General features: G+C 59.5%; 1 protein-coding gene across 2 annotated transcripts in view; it reads right to left on the bottom strand.

Annotated features, from left to right (window-relative positions):
* Positions 1-12951, bottom strand: part of KIF1A (kinesin family member 1A) — a 34008-nt gene extending 21057 nt beyond the window's left edge. Inside the window, exons 1-16 of one of the 2 annotated variants that reach the window (XM_010561270.1) lie at positions 12846-12951; positions 8533-8609; positions 8249-8428; positions 7667-7732; positions 7297-7475; positions 6827-6938; positions 6363-6440; positions 5976-6041; positions 5683-5700; positions 5240-5315; positions 5047-5125; positions 4627-4769; positions 4175-4201; positions 2626-2759; positions 2029-2108; positions 1625-1700 (exon numbers count right to left, since the gene is read on the bottom strand). In XM_010561270.1, coding sequence (XP_010559572.1) covers positions 1625-1700; positions 2029-2108; positions 2626-2759; positions 4175-4201; positions 4627-4769; positions 5047-5125; positions 5240-5315; positions 5683-5700; positions 5976-6041; positions 6363-6440; positions 6827-6938; positions 7297-7475; positions 7667-7732; positions 8249-8428; positions 8533-8609; positions 12846-12951 — 1497 coding nt within the window. The remainder of the gene's footprint in view (positions 1-1624; positions 1701-2028; positions 2109-2625; positions 2760-4174; positions 4202-4626; positions 4770-5046; positions 5126-5239; positions 5316-5682; positions 5701-5975; positions 6042-6362; positions 6441-6826; positions 6939-7296; positions 7476-7666; positions 7733-8248; positions 8429-8532; positions 8610-12845) is intronic. The other variant, XM_010561271.1, reaches the window with a different exon arrangement.
* Positions 12952-18557: the final 5606 nt, after the last annotated feature.

The following is an 18557-nucleotide window of genomic DNA, read 5'->3' as shown; positions in this document are numbered from 1 at the left end:
CTTCCTAAGAGCTGCCTCCCAACACTTTCTTCCCCTAGGTCACAAACCACTTTGCTCTTGACAAGAGGGAATTTTCTCCCCCGGCCACAGACCTCTCTGTCTGCAGCTAGCTTGTCTCACCCCATTGCAAGCTGCTGTGATTGCACCTTCAGGCAACAGGCAAAGTCCCAGGAGTATCAGCAGGTGAAGTTCTGAGTTTCCCAGAAATAAGGATAGAGACCATAAGAAATGTCTTAATCAGCCTGCTAACACCCGGCATGCAGAGGTTTCCCCCTCACAACAGTGCTACAAGCCCTGGCTGATAGGAGGGACTCACTCCAAATAGTGCAGGAGAGCTGGAGGCCAAGGGGGAAACGCAGGCTCTTCTCCATGGTGGCTAGCAGGAGTAAGTTGGCTGTAACATTTAACCTCAGGCCCCTCTGAGCAGATACGAAGCCGCAGGGTCTGAGACTCCTTCAGCTTGCAGTTTTTCTCCAGATTTGCAAGGCTGGCTAGTAGAAGTCAGATGCTTTACCTTCCACTGAGCTCCTTCGAGACGTAACCACCCCAGCGATGGCATACAGCAGGACAACGAAGTCCTGCCCTGCTTTGCCCTTAATGAAACGGGGTTTTGCACACTATCGACGCTAACTTTCCTCACCAGCCACTGGAAGAGTCAGAGAAGTTTTCACCCACCAGATAGATGAAGAGCAAGGAGGCATCAAGACCACCACAGCAATGCCCCACCTCCAAGACCAACCTGCTTCAGGGTATAAACCCCCATGCTTTCTACACAAAGATCTGGGGTCCTAACAGGCAGCGACTGAGACAAGAATGAGAAACAAAGACAACGGTGTAGAAATTTGTCCTAAGAGCCATGCCAAGGCATGCAAGGGGAAGGTCCCGAAGCTTTCATCAGCAAGTGTCACCACCTCAGCTGGGGACGCACACATCTACTAAGATGTTTGGCCAAGCCAACCAGCATCAGCTGCCGGGGCAGCTCTCAGAGCATCCCTCAGTGTGGCAGGAGAGCCAAGTGAACGCACCCTGGTGCTATGAGCACGTGCCTGCACCTTGGCAGCCCATGCTGCTCTGCGGGCTTCACAGGGTTGGGGCTGTAAACCGGACGCCACTACCACAATGGTTATACAGACAAGTGAGGGGCAGTGATGTGCTGTAACTGGTGCTTGGCAGGGTTTGCTGGGACACTAACTCTTTGGGGCACAGCCAGTTTTTGCTTAGAAAATACTTTCCAGGATGCTACAAGCAATAAAGGGTATGGAATATTTCCACACCCACATTTCTGAGTGAGGACTTGCTGGTTTCAGGGGCAGCAATTTCGTATACCCCAAAGTATGGATTTTTATAAGCTGATACTGAAGTCCAACACAGTGATCATCAGCAAAGCCCCACCTGAATGGGGACAGCATCCAGGCAACGGAGGCTGGACATTTAGCCATGTATTTCTACCGATGTTTGTACCCAGCAGGGCTAACACTGGGATTTCCCCCATAGATTTCAGAGCCAAGAAAAGGCTAGAGAAATATTTGGGGCTGGCTGGCAGCGACAGGGCAGGTCAGAAGGGAGCTGCAGGGGTACAAAACAGCCCTCGTTTGCCAGGAAGAAGAGAATAAGATGATCCTACCTTTTTAGGAGAGAAAACACCCAAGGTGCCTCCATCCTCCCTCATGGCCACCCCCATTTCAGCCAGCAACGCTTCCCTGAAGGAGCAAGGGAAAGAAGAGCCTGTTAAAGACTCATGAGCCCCTGGAGCCAGCACTAGACAAACCCAGGATGGGACCTCAGCCCATGGGTTTGCCCCACAGATCACAGCCATAGGGCTTGCTTCAGCTAACTCCGTGCCTCAGGAGGGTTTCTCAGAGCAGACCACGTCCATGCAGGCTAACGTGGTGGGTGCTGGGGTAGGGTACAGCTGCACGGTCAAATTGCCCAGCTGCCCCCAGGACCTGAACTGCTGTAGGCAAAGTGCAGAGGAGGGGAGATGCCTGGGGAACCCCACACTGTCCCATCCTACCCCAACCCACCCACCTCTCCATCCGGATTGCTTCCGTCCTCCGCAGCTTCTCCTCCCATGTCTCGTTCAGCTCCGCGATGATCTTCTCTGTTTCCTGGTGAGCACGGGGTTAGCAGGAGGTTAGCATACCTGCCTGCTCTGCCAGGCTCTGCCCAGCATGCCACAGCGGGACGCTGGTCCCAGTTTCAGGCTGGTTTAAACAAGCAATGGCAGCATTTCACCCCCATCTTTCCATCATCGCCATCTTCAAAGAGCAAGGCAGGAAGATCATCCTCTCCATCCCCTTGCTGCCAGCCTGCTCCTGCACAATGCTGAGCCAGGAGCACCCACCCCAAGCCACGAGCACCTGTCCCGCAGGGCAGAGGCAGCAGTCACCCCATGGGAAGGATGGCAGCACCAGGAAGGCTCTACCATGGCAAACCCTCTCCCATCTGGCAGTCCACAACATTGGGCAGCTCTGGGTCTGCCTACTCTGCAAGAGCATGCCTGAGCATCATTTTCCATGAGCGTCATCCATAATGGGTTTCCAGAAAATACCGAGCCCCCTCCACAAGCCTCAGTGCAAGAGCGTTGAGCTGAACCCTCCATCCTGCCAGGTGCTGGCCTCTTACCTTGAGCCTTTCGATCGCTTCTTCACTGCCTGGAGCAAACATGATGCGCTCGTGGAGGCTGGCGACGGAGGCGGCACGGCTGGACAAGGCCGACAGGGAGGAAGAGGGGCTGATCCCGGCGATGGCATTCGTCACTGTGGAGAGATTGTCATGGCGGTGACTCAGCTCTGCCCCTCTAGCATCATTATTGTTCTCAAAGTCGGACACATCTACGGGTGGGGAAGGAGTGTTGGGCCAGGGAAAGACACATGGACAGGAAGAGAGAGAGAAAGAGAAAGATAGAGAGAAGAAAAGCTGTTGGGAAAAAAAAAAAAGAGTGGCCGGATGCATCGAGAAGAAAGCCAGGAATTACAAGGAAAAGGCACAGGCGACAGCACAGCGGTGCAGGCAGCAGCAGGGCAAGGGCACACGTGTCTCTCCCCCAGCCCGGGCAGCCCGCCAGGAGCACTGGGCTGTTTTGGGAAGCAGCTGCTGGAACAGCCCTGGAGCCTTCCTGGGCTCCCGGGGATGCTTTTTTGCAACACCAGATCCTGCAGCCATCAGGTCTGGGATCGACCATCCTTGCCAAGAGCGTGCCACTGCCCCTGTCATCCTCCCCCATCAACACAGCCTGAGTGGTTTTCCCTGCCCAGCTGCCCCAGATTAGCTGGATCTGAGAGCAGAGAACAAGAAGGGAAGGGGAGGAGAGGCAGTGGCCCTCCACCACAAAAGGGTCAGGGGGATGGAGGAGGAGTAGCTGTGGGATCCCCTCACTGGCAGAGCCCAAGCCCCTGGCCCGCTGGAGCAGCGCCTTGGCCAGGCAGCCAGAGAGAGAGCAAAGTGAGGGCAAGGTGGCAAAACACCCATTACAGGCAGCAGCAGTTGCCTGCCGGCACCCCGAGCATCAGCTGCCACCGGACCCCGTGGCAAAGGGACACAGGTATCAGAGATGCTCCTCCAGGCCTGAGAAGTCGCAGGGCCTCAGCGCGCTGTGCCAGAGGAGGGCAGGGCACAGGCTAGCAGGTGCAGCATTAATCACCCATCTCCATCAGCCCAGGGAGCTGAGCCAGGAGGGGAGGGGCCAGGTCCATGTCTCCTCAGGGGGTTCGCCATAGCCCAGGGCAGGATGGGGCGACAGTGCTTATCCATGGGCAAAACCCTCCTGGCCATCACCACACAGCCCTCCATCAGGAGAGCATTGTGCCAGCCCGCCCAAGCGCCGTGCCGGGTTCCAGTCCCAACAAGCCCCAGCGCCAGCAGAAGCAGCGACAGCAGCAGCAGCAGCGACACGAAACATCATGACAGCATGGAGGAAGGAGTCCCCGTGGGGATCAGGCCCTTGGCACGGCGGAGGACGCTGGTCCCTCCGAGCGCTATCCCAAGCCCAGGTGCTAACTGTGACTCTGCCACCATTCCCTTTGCCAGCTCCCTGGGGACAGCAAGCCCCTCTCCATCAGCTGGGGCTGGCTACGGGAGCCCTTCCCCATGCTGCACAGGTGCCCCTGGGTGCAGCCTATGCCTCCCAAAAGCCATGAAGCAACAGAGAGTACCAGTGATGGGGAATACACACATTTGGATCCTTCCGCAGCAGGATGGGCTAAGAGAGAGAGAGAGGGCAGGGAGTGGGGGTAAGACAGAGAGAACAGAACAAGAGTGGGTTCATCTCAGTAGGATATCCAACAGCACATGGAAGAGAGGCCACAGGTGGGCGCAGCCCCAGGAACATCTTCCTGGCACCATTGCTGGGCACGGGATGCTGAAGATGGGAGGTGGAGGGGGAGAAGGGGAGGTCTGCTGGGTCTAGAGCAGCTCCTCCTCCTTACAGAAGTGGGCTGGGGGTTGCAAATGCGCACTCAGGGGCTTGCCGGAGGCATCCTAACCACGCTTTGGCAGCGTGATGCTGCCGTGTGGCTGGCAGAGCAGGATGCAGGGTAGTTGCGGGGACACCGGTCCCACAGGCTGGGGGGAATCCAGGCCACCCCTGCCTGGAGCCACTGCCAGAGAGCACCTGGCGGTACCTACTGTCAATGATGTCCCCGAGGCCTTGGGCATAGAGAAGGTCACGTAGGCGTGCCACCTCGTCCTTCAGCTCCCGAATGAGCTTGTTGTTGGGGTCCTCGTTGATGACGGCATTGCAGCGAATCTGCTTGGCACGGTCAGCGTACCTAGGGAAGGGCAGAACCCTGAGCAGCGGCAGGGGGGGCAAACCCCCAGCTGCTGGGCAAGTGGGAGTGCCACTAAGCCCCTCCAGCAAACGAACCTTTGGAACATCCCAGCACTGGGACAATCCTTTGGCCCCTTGTCTGAGGTTGCAGGGTCCCCCCACAGCACCACCCCAGCCAGGGTTGCCACAGAGGTGAGGAGAGCATGTGGCAGTGCCTGGGTTTCAGACACCCCCCCTGCCCTCGCCCACTGTGGGGGGACAAGGGTACTTCTTCCTACCTGAGGGTGCTGAGGGTCTCATCATAGTTGATATCGGCAGGACTGAGAGCAGCGACCATGGCCGTCCTGGAGTTGCCACCTGCCCAGAGAGATACACCCACATCAGGGAGATGCTGGTCCCTGCCCCAGCCGTCACCCTCTGCTTAGCAGCCATGCCCGCCACTGAGCCCACACCTCCCACCCATGTCCTCACCCAGGTTCTCCCGCAGCAGCCAGGTCAGTACTGAGTCCCGGTAGGGGATGAAATCCGTTTTCTTCTTCTTTTTGTTCTGGGGGATGGAGAGAGGAGGGAAGGGCTGTCAGGCTGCCTGCTTTCTTCAAAAGGAAGGTGACAGCCAGTCCCCAGCCATGGGGACTCGGAGGAGGATGGCTCTGCCTGTCTACCGTGACCTCAGGGAGCTCTGCTCAGCTCCACAGGTCCTGCATGTAAAATGCCCAGTCTGGGCCAGGGCGGGTGTTAAACGCTGGGTACTGAGACCCACAGGGTGAGGAGGATGCTGAGGGCTCTGCCAGCCCCCAGGAGAAGCATGGCATGGGTTTGGGCAGAGCCTCACCCCTAAGCCACCCTGCCACCCACTCGCAACCACCTGTACTAAAAACCAACCCCCCCTTCACAAGCCCGGCCAGGCTACCTACCTTGTTCGGCCCCGAATCCTGCAAAGAGAGGGAAAAGACTGTTTAAGTGAGCTGCTCCCCCCCTCAGCGCCCACCACAGCTCTCCATCCCCCAAGCAGAGAGCAGCGGGTGCAGGTCCGCAGCGAGAGAGCAGCCTCACCAGCCCACCTCGTCCCAGCCCTGGGGGCAGCTTGGGATGTATCTGCTCATCCCTCAGAGCTGGGATGCTCCATCCCTCAGAGCTGACCCCACCCCTGCTGAGCTCAGCCCATTCCCACACAGTGCCACTGCTCGTCTGTGCTCCAGCTACCTACCATTTCGGCCAAGGCAGAGATGACTTTCCCCAGTGTGGTCAAGGACTTGTTGATGTTTGCTCCTTCCTGATGGAGAGAGGAAAACCCCAGATGCTCAGGCCCCATTTCGGAGCGGCGCTAAAGTCCAGTGTACAAGGAGGATTGGGAAGTCCCAGCAGGGGATGGGCAAAGAGCAGCTAGTCTTACTGGGTAACCAGCACCTCCCAGGTGGGACTCATGGACTGCAGTGGAACTGGCACTGGGCAGCCTTCAAATAAAACCCCGTCAAGGATTTTGGCAGCATAGTGGGCAAGGAACCAGGCAAGGAAAAGACATGTCACAGCTGGGGACAAGGGGGCAGGACACGGCGTTCCCAATGGCAGAAGGGGACCCCACACCAGCTCTCACCTTTAGTCTTGTGCCCTTTGCACCAGTGGAGTCGGCTCGCTCACTCCCTGCCAGGTCCACCAAACTGATTTTGCTGACCTGCAGGCAGAGACAAGGCTGTCAGCCCTGGCAGGCACAACAAACCAGGCCCTGGCACAGAGCCGAAGAGGGAGCAAAGACCTCTTGCAAGGTGACACTGCTCTGAAGGCAGAGGCGGGCTCTGCGGGTTCATCCTTGCCAGGATTTGGCCAGGAGCAGGGCTAACATCCTTGCAGGCAGGGCTGGAGGGCACCAGCTGCCAAATATCCTGTCCAGGGGCCAGTCCCTCGAGGGACTGTGAGCCCAGAGTGTGCCTGGGACTTATCTCCATCCTGTTTCAACCCTCCATGAGGCCGCACCATCTCGTCCCAAGTGCTGTCGATAGCACACAAAGCCCTTCCTGGGTCCATGCAGGTTCCCCCACGTCCCCCAGACTCTGCTCTCACCTTCTCCGTGGTGATGTCCGTCTCAGCGTCATGCCGCTTCTGTGTGAAGATGATGTTGAACACAGCGTGGGAGCGGCTGCTGGTCTCGTTCATGTTGGTGGCAGCCACCGTGCTGCGGGGAGAGGAGGACAGGGAGGTATGACACTCTGCAGGGGACACCAGAGTGGCTGGCAATGAGGCCAGGGCTCATTTCAGGACAGGGTACATGATGGGAAGGCAAGTCTGGAGGACAGGAGAGGACTCTGGGAGGAGATGTGCAAAAGTCCAGGCTTTCTCCTGCTGGCTCCAGGGCGTTTTGAGAGCAGGAAGGAGGTAAGGTGAAAATAAGTGGGGGGTACCCAATGCTCAGACAGGAGGGGACTGCCACCTCCAGAGCAGCCAAACTGGCAAAGCAAGGAAGTTAAGCAGGACCTTCTGGAAATGTCTGCAAGCTTTCCAAATCCTGGCCATCTCCTGTTCCCCCAACTCACCGGGCCTTGTTCCCAGAGTCCATGAGATCCTGGATGTCATTGTAGGAGGTCACAGCCAGCTTGGAAAGGTCCTCAACGTACGGGCCCATAAGGGGATGCTCCCTCACCCGCAGGTTCCCCTTGTTCTTGGGGTTCAGGAGGTCCCTCACGCGCTCACAGTATATCTCCATGTAGCTCACCTAGAGCAGAGGGCACAGGCAGGGCTAGCAGCCGGCAGGACGTGGACACTCAGTGTATAGGCACAATCAGGTCCTGCTCACCCACCCCACCCCACACCCAGGGACGGGACCCCCAAAGAGGGGGCTGCACACCGGCATGGCTTGCAGAGCTGGGTGGGAGGCTGGAGCTGGACAGGCAATGGGGTGCCTACCTCCACAGAGTACGACATGTTGTCATTCGTTGTGTCATTGATGCGGGAGAAGAGGTCCTCGCACAGCTGCGGAGAGAAGAGCCAGGCTGCTCAGCCCCCCACCAGAAGGATGCCCCTGCCCGGGGTGCCCTGGCCACAGGGATTTCTACCTTCTCACCCCAAAAACCAGAGCCCCTGAGTGTTGGGATGGCTCCTGGGGAGCTGGCAGAAGCCCCCCTGCTGATATGGGGAGTTCAGCATCCCCAGAGCACCTGCCCCAGTGCTCTGCTGGACCAGCATGCGGCAGCTCTCGGCAAGCACTGCCGCCACCAGCTTGGCATTTGGACTACTGCTGCTCACAAACACCAGCCTCATGTAGCCAGAGCGTAATTCATCTGGTCTTGGAGGAGTCTGGCATGACCCTCCTTGTTCCCCCGCCCTCCAGCACAGCCACGCTGGCTCACTGCCACAGCAGGGCTGCCGTAGACCTCGGCAAAGCCTGGCCCCGCTCCCACCCTGCTCCCCTCTTCCCTCTCCACTCCAGTTTTCCTTTTGGCATCTCACTAGGACCAGCAGAACAGGCAGCTTTTCACTAGGCAGTACCTGCGGGATGATGCCTTGCTGATCCTTCTCCTGCTTCCCCATCATGGTGTAGGATTTTCCAGCACCCGTCTGCCCATAGGCAAAGATGCAGACGTTATAGCCTTCGAAGGCGTGTTGCAACATCTCCTCCCCAATGTCCCGGTACACTTGCTTCTGAGATGCATAGTTGATGTCTGCGGGCTGCAGAGAGGAGGGGGACAAGGAGCAATTTGGCAAAGAGGTCCTCCCACCTCTCCCCAGCCCAGCCCAGTGCTCCAGGCAGGCTCAGACCTCCTGCTGCTTACCGTGGTGTGGGACCAGTAGGAATAGTCAAAGCTGAAGCTTTTTGGTGTCTCTTTGGGCTGCTTCGGGTTCAGGATAGCTAGGGGCAAACAGATGGGAACATGAGGCCACCTGTCCACCCATGGTACCCCCGCCACCCACATCCCGCTTGTGAGGGGAGAAGGGTGATGGGGTTCAGTCCGAAATGGTCTTGGAAAGTGGGACTGGGACCCTCCAGCTCTGCAGCTGGGTCCAGAGCCCCCAGTCCCCAACAGTCCCAGCCAAGGAGGTGGATGCCACGGCTGGCAGAGCCTGCACCAGCCCAGGGAGCAGGGCAGAGCCTTGCCCAAACATCCCGCTGGGCACAGAGCGAGGGAAACGTCTCCTTCCCTTGAGCTCCTTCCTGCTTTGGCACCTGCCCGTGGGAGACCAGCACCAGCACTGGCATGGGAGGATCACAGCCTCCCTTCACCCCACAGCTGGGGGGCCATGCCCAAAGCCACATGCATCAGTGCTGTGGGGTGGGAGCAGCCACGGCCCCATCAGGGCTCCCCCAGGCCTCCTCCGGCTCCTGCCTCTCCTCCCCTGTGCTTTCTTTTGGGTACCCAGCCCCAGCAGGGTGATTAATGCTTCGTGTTACACCACCAGCGGAAACAAGAGCCTGCTTTTTCCCATCCCCTGATGAAAAGGACGTTGCCATGGAAATTAGAGACTGCATCACTTCTCTTCCTCACTCGCCACTTTTTTCCCCCTGTAAAGCATTTACGATGGTTTTTTTTCTGAAACAACAGATGCGTCAGAAGAAACCCAAACCGGCAGGGTAATCACAAGATCCAGCCATCAGCCATGTTCGGCGACATTGAAATGACCTTGCAGGCCAGCACAGCGCAGCTCCCGTGCCCACAGCTGCTTCCTGCCACCACCGGGGACAAGGAGGCCATATAGCACCGAGGCCAATGGAGCTCCCTCCATTGCAGCCTCAACCTGCCCTGCCCCAGGGCCGGCACTCAGCCAGGGCTCGCGCCTGCTCAGGATTCAAGCTGGGACCTTCCCAAGCAGCCCCGGGCATGGTGCAGCCTGCTGCCTGTGGGCTCAGATGTCCTGGCGCACAGCGTTACAGATGTAGATACTTTCTGTTCCCAATTCCTCCTCCATTGCCATGATGGATTCTCCTCCAGGAGGGATCTGCCACTTCTGGCCTGAGACCCATCCATCCCTGCCCACAAAGGCAGCAAGGCAGGCAGGTGGAGGGTGGGAAACGGGGGCAGGATCCAACCTCGACTGCAAAAACTGCAGCACAGTGCTGCTCAGATGTCCCTTGCTGTGGGCAGGAGCCTAGCACCAGCACCAAAGAGGGGCTGGGCGCTGGCTCCCTGCCTGCCTGCCCACTGGAGACAACATGACTCAGATGCTCCGGATGCCTCCTGCATCCCAGGCAGACTAATTACCAAAGCCAGAGCTGCTTTCTCAGGAGAAAGGGCTGGGAAGTGACATGTCCATAGTAACTGCCCATCCCGCAGCCACAAATGGGAACTTGGAGGTCCCCACTGAGATCCAGACCGAAACGGCACCAGGCCTTTCTGGGCAGTGCGGGCAGCCATGGGGGCTGCCTGTCCCTGCTGATGCCAAGTTGGTGTGTTGAGGGTGTGCAAGTGGCCGCTGCAAAGAGAAGTGGGTGCAGAGGCCATGCAAGAAGTCAGGTGGAGCATCTCCAATAGCTCCTGGGGTTCACCTGGCAGCTCTGCCATGCCACCCAGCCCCCCTGCGCTTGGCTCACATCTGCCTCTGCCCTGTGGAGGTCACCCTTATCAGAGTGAACGGGAGCATCTTCCACCCCCCCCCCCAAATGAGTCAAAAATGGGGCAAAAGCAGGAGCGGGCAGCATGGGGTTGCACAAGGCGGCTGTTCTGCATCCCAGTGTCAGCCCACACCAGGCACGGGGCGGAGGAGCAGCTGGGGACAGCACCAAGCAGCTCTGGGTATCCCAGCTGCAGCTGCCCAGCTGGCCCAGCAGGCCAGAGACTGGAACAGAGGGGAGAAGGGAGCACACTGAGAGCAGCAGGTCTCCCGTCCCTGACCTGAAATGCTCTCCCCATGCCCCTTTCATTCCCATTTATTTGCCTCAGCATGGCTGAATGCTGCTGGTGGGTCTTTTCCTCTCCTGTGATCAAGCATCCCAGGGCTTTTGCAAAGCTGCTGCAAAAGATTCGTGCTCTGGCCAAAGGGGATTAAAAAAGGCAGGGGGGAGGGAGGAAGACAGACATACAGACAAGAGGGGAGGAGGAAAACATCTGGAGATGATCCTCATATTCGCCCTGAAAAGCCAGCAGCATGGCAGAGCATATAGCAAGTGGGCAAGCACCGAGCAGAAAAAAAACCAAGACCCACAGGAGAGAAAATAATTGCTGTATTTTAAAGCCTGCGGAGGCACAGCTCCGGCCAGAGAATATTAATGGCCTTGCAGGATGAAAGCTGGGGTCCCTTCCTCGCCGTCCTGGCAGGAGCTGCCAGGAGAGGGGCCCGGGGTGTTGGTGCCCTGGCTGGTCCCTTCGGCTGCACAGAGGGGGGGACGCCACAGGAACAAAGTGGCAGTGTTGGCAGGCGGCCGTGCTGCAGCAAGCCAAGGGGGCGGCGGCTGTAAATTTGGTGGGGAAAAGGATGGCAGAGAAGGGCTCACCCTCTCTGGTCCTGGCCCCCGCTGCCCCCCCACGGGGCTTAACGCATTAGGCAGAAGAACAACTTGCCCTGCTCCGGTATGTGCAGGGCTCTCTGCAAATAATCCTGGGAAAAGAGAAACTTGCTCTCGCCCCCCCAAACACATTTATTTTTGGCTTCTCTGTGAGGAGCCAGGGGGGCCGAGACATTCCCACTCTGCAGGGGGTGCAGCCGGCACTACGGGCATCCTCCTGCCTTCCCAAGCAGGCACCAGAGCCCCCCCAGCCCCCTGGCCAAGGGGATTAGCCGACGGTTTGTCCATTCATGGAGAAAAACCTCGCTGTCAGCAAAGGGCTGGCCGGGCCATTGCCCTGCTCCTGCCCACAGCCCTGCCAGCCCTCCCCAGCACGGGCAGGGGGACAAGGGGCCTTCAGCATGGCCTGGGGAGGGGGGGTTGCAAACAGCAGGGCTGGGGGCTGCAGGATGGGCATGGGCCGATCATTCTGAGCAAACACAGCCGTGGCCGAGGTGGGGGATGCCTGATGCTTTTGACTGGGCCTGGGCCTGGGGGGGCAGGTCGCCCCCACCCTTCAGGGCCAGAAGGGACGTTTCTCCTGCCTGCACCCAGGCCCGGGCACAGGTGCAGCTCCTGCTGGGCCAGTAAAGTGGGGGGAGCAGCTCCGCACCCCAGGCAGACAGAGCATCCCTGCACAACCAGGAAGGGAGAGACCCCCAGGACACCAGAGACTGGCAGATGCTACCCCATGGACCCCCCCCATTCCTGCTCCCCAGGCCTAGGGTGAGGGAGGGACCCGGCGGGGTCACAGAGGCACCCTGCACCCTTGGGTGCCCTCCTCTCCCTCCCACCAGGGTTGTCATGGCAGCCCAGCGGCGTGCACCGCGGGGGCAGCTGGAGCCGGCGTTTCACCCACCGCCGTCGGTGACGCAGGAAGCCCGGGGCAGGCAGGCAGGCAGGGAGGGAGTTATTTTAGATGCTGCCCCATCTGGAGGCTCCCAGAGCCAGAGGAGGGATTCAGCCACCTCTCCCACCCCATACTTCCCGTAGCCATTATGTAAAGAGGAGCGAAAGCCAGACAGGCTCCTGACAGGACAGTTGGCCCCAAAGCCCCCATGCTACATCCCCCCTCCCCGAGCACACTGTTCCCTCAGCAAACCCCCCCACACCCCTCCATCCTGCTGGTGCTGCGGCTCCAAGCCCCGCGGAGGGAGGGATGGGTCGCGGCACACCGCAGTGCGTGGTACCCAGCCAGGCAGTGCCATCAGGAGCTGCTTGCCGGCCGGTGCATGGCTTCCATGCTTGGGCAGGCGACCACGGGCCAGGCACCCTTGGCCCTACATCCATGCAGCAGCGTTTCCAGGATCTTCTGATTCTTCCTCCCTCATTGCCTCCTCATTGCCCTGTTCAGTACCACCGAAACACAAGGACTCGGTGCCATGTAGATCCCACCACTGCCATTTCAACAGCTGGACTGCATTTCCCTGTGGGAAAGGTGACATCACCCCCTGATTCCCTCCTCCAAATGACACCAGGGGCTACAGGTGTCCACACCAAAGATCCCAGCAGCCTGGTGCTCGCTGCCACGGCCAGACCATGCGTGCTTCTCACCATGCAGCATGCAAAGCCTTCCCAAGCCCCTCTGCCCCTGACACTGGCACTCACTGGTGGTGCTTCCTGACATCTGTATAATGCATTTAGATTCCCGGCTCATCTCCCGTGAGTTGAAGGGCCGGACGCGCACTGCCACCTTCACGGATGCTCCCGCCATTGCGCCGGCTGGAGGTGGGTCCTGCTAGTGGGGAGCAGCGGCTGTCCTGCGAGGAGGGAAGAAAAGGGCATTAGGAAAGCTCACATCCCAATCCCCATCTTGCACCCGTGCCAGAAAGATGAACGGAAAGCCTGTGCAACAAAACCTCCCAGGAATGCTGGTTTGCCTCTGCCCAAAAGATGACATTTTGTTTCATCCCTCGATCTGCCCACATTTTGCCTCTCCCACCTCCCCCCCGTATCTCAGGTCAGGACCCCCTGCTCGGTCCCAGAGGACATCCTTATCCTTACCCCAGGGCAGCACCCAGAGCCTCCATCACCCTGTGGCCTCACTTGGTGGGCACCCACAGCAGGGGACAGGGCCATGTAGGCACTGTCAGCATCAGCATGACTCCTGAGGAGTGTTTTCCATCCTGGGTTGCCAACAGCACTGAGCAGGTAGCCCCTCACCTGCAAGCAAGCCCACAATTCCCTGCCCATCAGCCAAGCCTCCTGCCTCTGCTCCAGCCCCAGCAGAGCAGGGACTCGGCAGCAGGACTGGGTGGAGGTGAGGGGGGAGAAAACGATGGCATTCATGTCGAGAAAGGAGGCGGCTGTTGAACACAACTGCTGGTATTTGCCTCTCATTCAGCTCCCGGCAAAAGCAGATGTGCGGCGTCAGCAGCAGCAGCACCAGCCAGCAAGCCGGTGACGATCACAGTCAGCTGAAGCTCCCAGGTCACAATCATTTTTCCACTCTTTTTGCTAATAAATTATTAATCACAAACCTCACAAGATGAAACAAACTGCTCTCTAACATCTCCCAGAGCAGCCACTCATCCTAGCACTGGTGCCCAGGCTCTCTGCAGCTGGTCCCACCTTCCCCGAGCCCCAGTTAAGACTCACTAGCATTGGCCAGAAAAGAATGCTGGGGTCCTTCCCTTGGCCACCGGGTCCTTTGGGATCAGCCCTGACAAAATCCATCCCTGCCTTCTAATGTCCATCCCCTCTCCTGCCCATCCCCTGCTCCCTGGCTCCTCATGATGAGCCTGCCAGCTGAAGAGGAGCTCAGCACCCTGCAGCACAGGCAGGCATCAGCTCCTCCGGTATCCCTGCCTGTGAGACTCCTGCAAGGGTGTTTACAAATGCCCTGGGGCTTTTCGAGCCTGGTCTTTGCCAGCAGGATGCTCACTCTGGGATGAAGGAGACCAGGAGCAAGCAATGGCGCAGCTCTGGTTACACGGACCATGACCTGAAGGAATTGGACCAGTAAGGATGGGTCCTCAACACGAGATGGGTTTTCCCACAGTAGAAATGAAAAATTTGTGGAAAAGGAGGTAAAAGAAAGGAAGAAAAAAATAAATCCACCAAAGGGAAAGTGTCCCAAGAGAAGGGGATGGCTTTAAAACTAACTGAGGTTTCACAGCTCTGGTTTCATTTCCAAAGGGAATGGGAGGAAAACCAATGTATACTCTGCCCAAAGGCAGGTATATTCATGGCACAGTGGAAAAATTTGCAACCAAAAAGTATTATAAGCTGGGCGCTCTTTCAAAAATGCTTCACCTGTTTTAAAAGCAAGCTTGCATCCCTGACAGCAGGAGGAGGACAAATCTTCTCCCATTAGAGTTCCAAAGCCCTCCCCTCCCTGCCCTGCTGGGACGGCTCTGGAGCTCCCACTGCACTCAGCCAGCAATCGCACCCTTAAATCCCACCAGCTCCAGAGTTCAAGCATTTGGTCTCAGGCTTTCTTGAGCACGGATTATTTTAAGCGGGCATTTAACACCACCGTTGAGTCCCTGAGCTGGCAAGCGGGCTGCCATGTACCAACAGGCCTCTGTCTTCCCCAATCTGCTGCTTTCTCAGATGGGGGAGAAAGGAAAAATTAAACAGGACTCCTCGCCAAAGGGAAACAAAAAAGTTGGGTTTCCCATGAAATGATGGGATATATTCCTGGGTGGAAGGGCTGCATCCTCACGAGGCCATTGGCTTGAGCTGCTCCACCCTGTGGCACCGCTGGTGCTCAGGGACGATGGATCCATTGCTGGGCTAAACCCCACGCGGCACCCGACAACTGCCTGCATCAAACGCTTCCCTCCTCCACAACCTGGACAGCTCTCTTTCCCCCACTTTGCTGTCTCTCCAGCTCCCAAGGCTACAAAGAGGTGGGTCAGGTCCCCAGGCTTCCACGTTGCAGCACAGCCCTCAGCAAGACCCACCAGCACCAGCACAGCACACCCGGCAGCGACCCCAGCAGCCCCAGGACCAACCACTGTCCACCACGGGCAGCTTCAGACCCTGCCCTTGTTCCCTCCCGCCCCAGCACCATTCCCATCACAGGCCCCTCCAGCCCTATCACCTCTCACAAAGAAGCTCCAGTTTCTCCTTCGTCCCACTTTTCCGGGCATCTCATCTTGCTGTATGCCCTCCATCGGTGGCTGCTCGCCCTCCTCTGCTGGGAGGCCCCACTCAGCTCCATACCCGTACCCCCTCAGCCCACCCTCGCCGGCTGTGAGAAGTCCCCTCCTCGCCAGCAGAACCTTTCCTCTCTCCCTACCATCCCAATGCCCACATCCGGCATATTCCCAGCAAGCCATCTGGCTTGCCAAGCCCAGCGGCACAGGCTTCTCTCCCTGCCGGTATTCCCTGCTGCAAAGCCGCAAGCTGGGCTCCATTTTCTGTCTCCATCCATTTTCTTCAGCTTCCTCGGTCAGCAACACGCCACTTCCCCCCTGCTCCTCTGCAGCTCTCTAGTCCCACCTCTGCCACAGCAGCACAAGGACCCCAGGCAGCACCGCGTCCCCTTGGGGAGCACCGACAGCCCCCTGCCCAGCTCCTTCCCCCGACACTTATTTTCCTGGCTCGGCCACGAGGAGGATTTCAGCCTGCACCCCAGGTAACGTGGCAGCACCACCAGCCACGGCCAGCACTGGCAACACTGGCCACAGGTGCTCAGCATCCCGCAGAGAGAGGGGACATGCTGCAGCGGGCAGGCTGTGGACAGGCAGGGCAGGGGCAGGAAGCCTCCCCCATGGCAGGCAGGCAACTCGAGCCCAGCCAGCTCACTCTGCCTGGGGACAGTCGGCCACCACCTGCTTAATCCACCATCGAGAGAAATTCAATAAGCCGCTATCAGCCGTTCAGCTGGGAGTGGGCCAGCACCGTGGTCCCACTCCCCGCTCCCTCCCCACGTCCTCCTGGGGCCACCCCACACACAAAGGAGATGGCAGGGGAGGACAGCAGAGTCCCCAGGGCCATGGTGCCAGGGTGCACATCCAGACCTGTCCCCCAGCTCTGCAGGGCACCCCTTCCCCCCCCTTCCTGTGCAGCCCACTGCTCTCTGCCCATCCCTACCAGCACACCCGTCAGCTCTCAGTGATGAGCGAAAGGCCTAGAGAGCGATGATTAACTGGATCAGCTAAGATTAATTGGGCAGAGATTAGCTAACGAGAGCTCTCTTAAGTCTGAGGGCTACTGACTGGCAGCCTCCCTGCCACCACCAAGAGGCGACCAGTGGGACGGGGAGCATTGTCCCCAAGTGCCACCCGCAGTGAACTCTTCCCCTAACGATGCTGCGGGGACATGCCGTGCTGCCTGTCCCCTGGGTGCTGCAGACCACCGGGGTTTGAGCGATGCTAATGTGGGTCGGCACGGCCAGGATGCCCCATTCCCTGTGCCCAGCCTGGGGCAGGGGCTGCCTCGCTGGGGCCGCAGGCAGCTCTGGCAGATGAAGAGCTGCCTGCACCTAGGGAAATCCAAGGCGAGTTTCTCCTTTTGTCTGCGTGCATCCCCACGTCACCTTGGCGGTGAGGACGGACGCCCTGTCTGGCTGCGCCTCCCAAGCCACGGTGCTCTCAGCCACTGACGGGCTTTGTTTTAATGAGCCCTTCCCCTGCACCCCTTGTTGGGGTCCCCCAGCTCCATGTGGGACCACGGGACACTGCCCTCCCTCTGGGGACAACAGGGACAGTGGCAGACTGGGGGCAGCTGCTCCAGATGACGCGGCACCATCGGTGCAGGCCTGCCGAACCCGACGGCTGCTCCCTGCTTGCCTCCTGCTCCGCGCAGGGCAAGGGGCTGTGACGGTGCAGTTTTCCCCGGCACAGCACCCACAGGTGGGGAAGCAGCTTGGAGGACATCCCTGGGCAGGGGCAGGGGCAGGTGCCCCCCCAGCCCTAGCTGAAATACAGCCCCCCGCTTCCCTGGTGCCATCATGGGCACCCTGCCCTGTGCCCCCTCACCTCCCACCTAGCCCAATGGGGGACATGGCATCAGGGCAGCATTTGCAGCTCCCTGAGAATTTCAACGTGAATTAAATTTGCAAGTAGCAAATTTAAGGCCATGGATGAGGCATTTCGCTCGCCGCTGGCCAGCTCCTTATCCCCACTGCAAAGGCGAGTCATCTCACACTCCATTGCCCGCTCTCTCCATCTTCTCTTCCGCATGCTAAAACCCATAGCAGAGAAAAGCTGCACGGAAAAGGCAGTGAGCTCCAGCGGGTTACCAGCATGGCTGGGCAGAGAGGGGTGGGCAGCCGGGGAGGGGGGGAACACCAGATTCTGACACTCCCCAGGGTTTGGGGGCTGCAGCTCTGGCCACACAAGGGAGGCAGGGGGGTGGCAGCGGCAGCATCTGTGCCAGCGCCGGCTGCCACCTCCCAGACAAAATGGAGGTCAGCAGCAGCGCGTGGGGATGGCAGAGCCCACCACACCCCTGGCCGTACCCGGGGAGGGGGTCTGCTGCCATCCCCCCCACCATGTCACCGAGGCCACCTGCCGAGGGGCTGCTCCGGGCACCAGGGCGTGGAAGGATGGCCGGGGGGGGGAGGGGCAGGGGAGATGCTCAGCTGATTCCTTGTCCTCCCCGAGCCCCACAGCAGAGGCATGGGACCTGAGCAGGCAGGAGACCCCGGTGCGCAGGGGGTCTGCAGGGTCCGAGGGAGGGAATGCTGCCCCATGGGGGAGGAAGAAGAGGAGGATGAAGAGGCAGAGGACGAAGACAATGGGGCAGGTGCAGGGCTGTTCCCTGGGAGCCCGGGTGGCCAAGCATGGGGCTCTGCACCAGTCCCTCTGCTCAGGGACCACCCCCTTCTCCAGGCAGAAGCCGCCGGCACTGGCCCGCAGTGACATGGCGTCCCTCGCCCAGCTGCCCCCAAGCGCAATGTCAGCAGCAGCTCGTCCTTGTGGGGCAAGCAAGAGCCTCGGCTTTGCAGCACCTTTGACAGCCACCCCCCGCCACCCCCGGCAAGAGCACCAGCTGGGGTGCCCACTGCTCCCTCCAGCGCCATCGTTGACTCTGAAGCATAATGATGATGGCACAAGATGGCTCAGCATCATGGCCAGAGCCACCTGCTCTGGAGGGGAGAGTGGGGCAGCTCTGGGGTGAAAAGGGGTCCGTGTGCTTCGTCCCACGGGCAGCGGGGACAGCATCCTCCCTCTCCCCACCGCAGGCGGGTGCCGGGGCTGCAGAGGCGTCGCCCTGTCCCCGGGAAGGCCCCCCCCGGTGGGATCCTTCTGGAAGCCGGGGCGGCACCCGCCGCCTGCCGCGCTGGAGACCCGCGGGCAGCCCCCGCCCGGCCTCCCTCCCCCGCGCCTCGGGGGGAACCCGCAAAATGGCCGCCGGCCGCAGCCC

Source organism: Haliaeetus leucocephalus, unplaced genomic scaffold (genome assembly GCF_000737465.1).
Source record: "Haliaeetus leucocephalus isolate CR32 unplaced genomic scaffold, Haliaeetus_leucocephalus-4.0 Scaffold143, whole genome shotgun sequence".
Lineage (NCBI taxonomy): Eukaryota > Metazoa > Chordata > Aves > Accipitriformes > Accipitridae > Haliaeetus > Haliaeetus leucocephalus.
The sequence above is the reverse complement of the archived record's forward strand: the minus strand, read 5'-3'. Positions and strand labels throughout refer to the sequence as shown.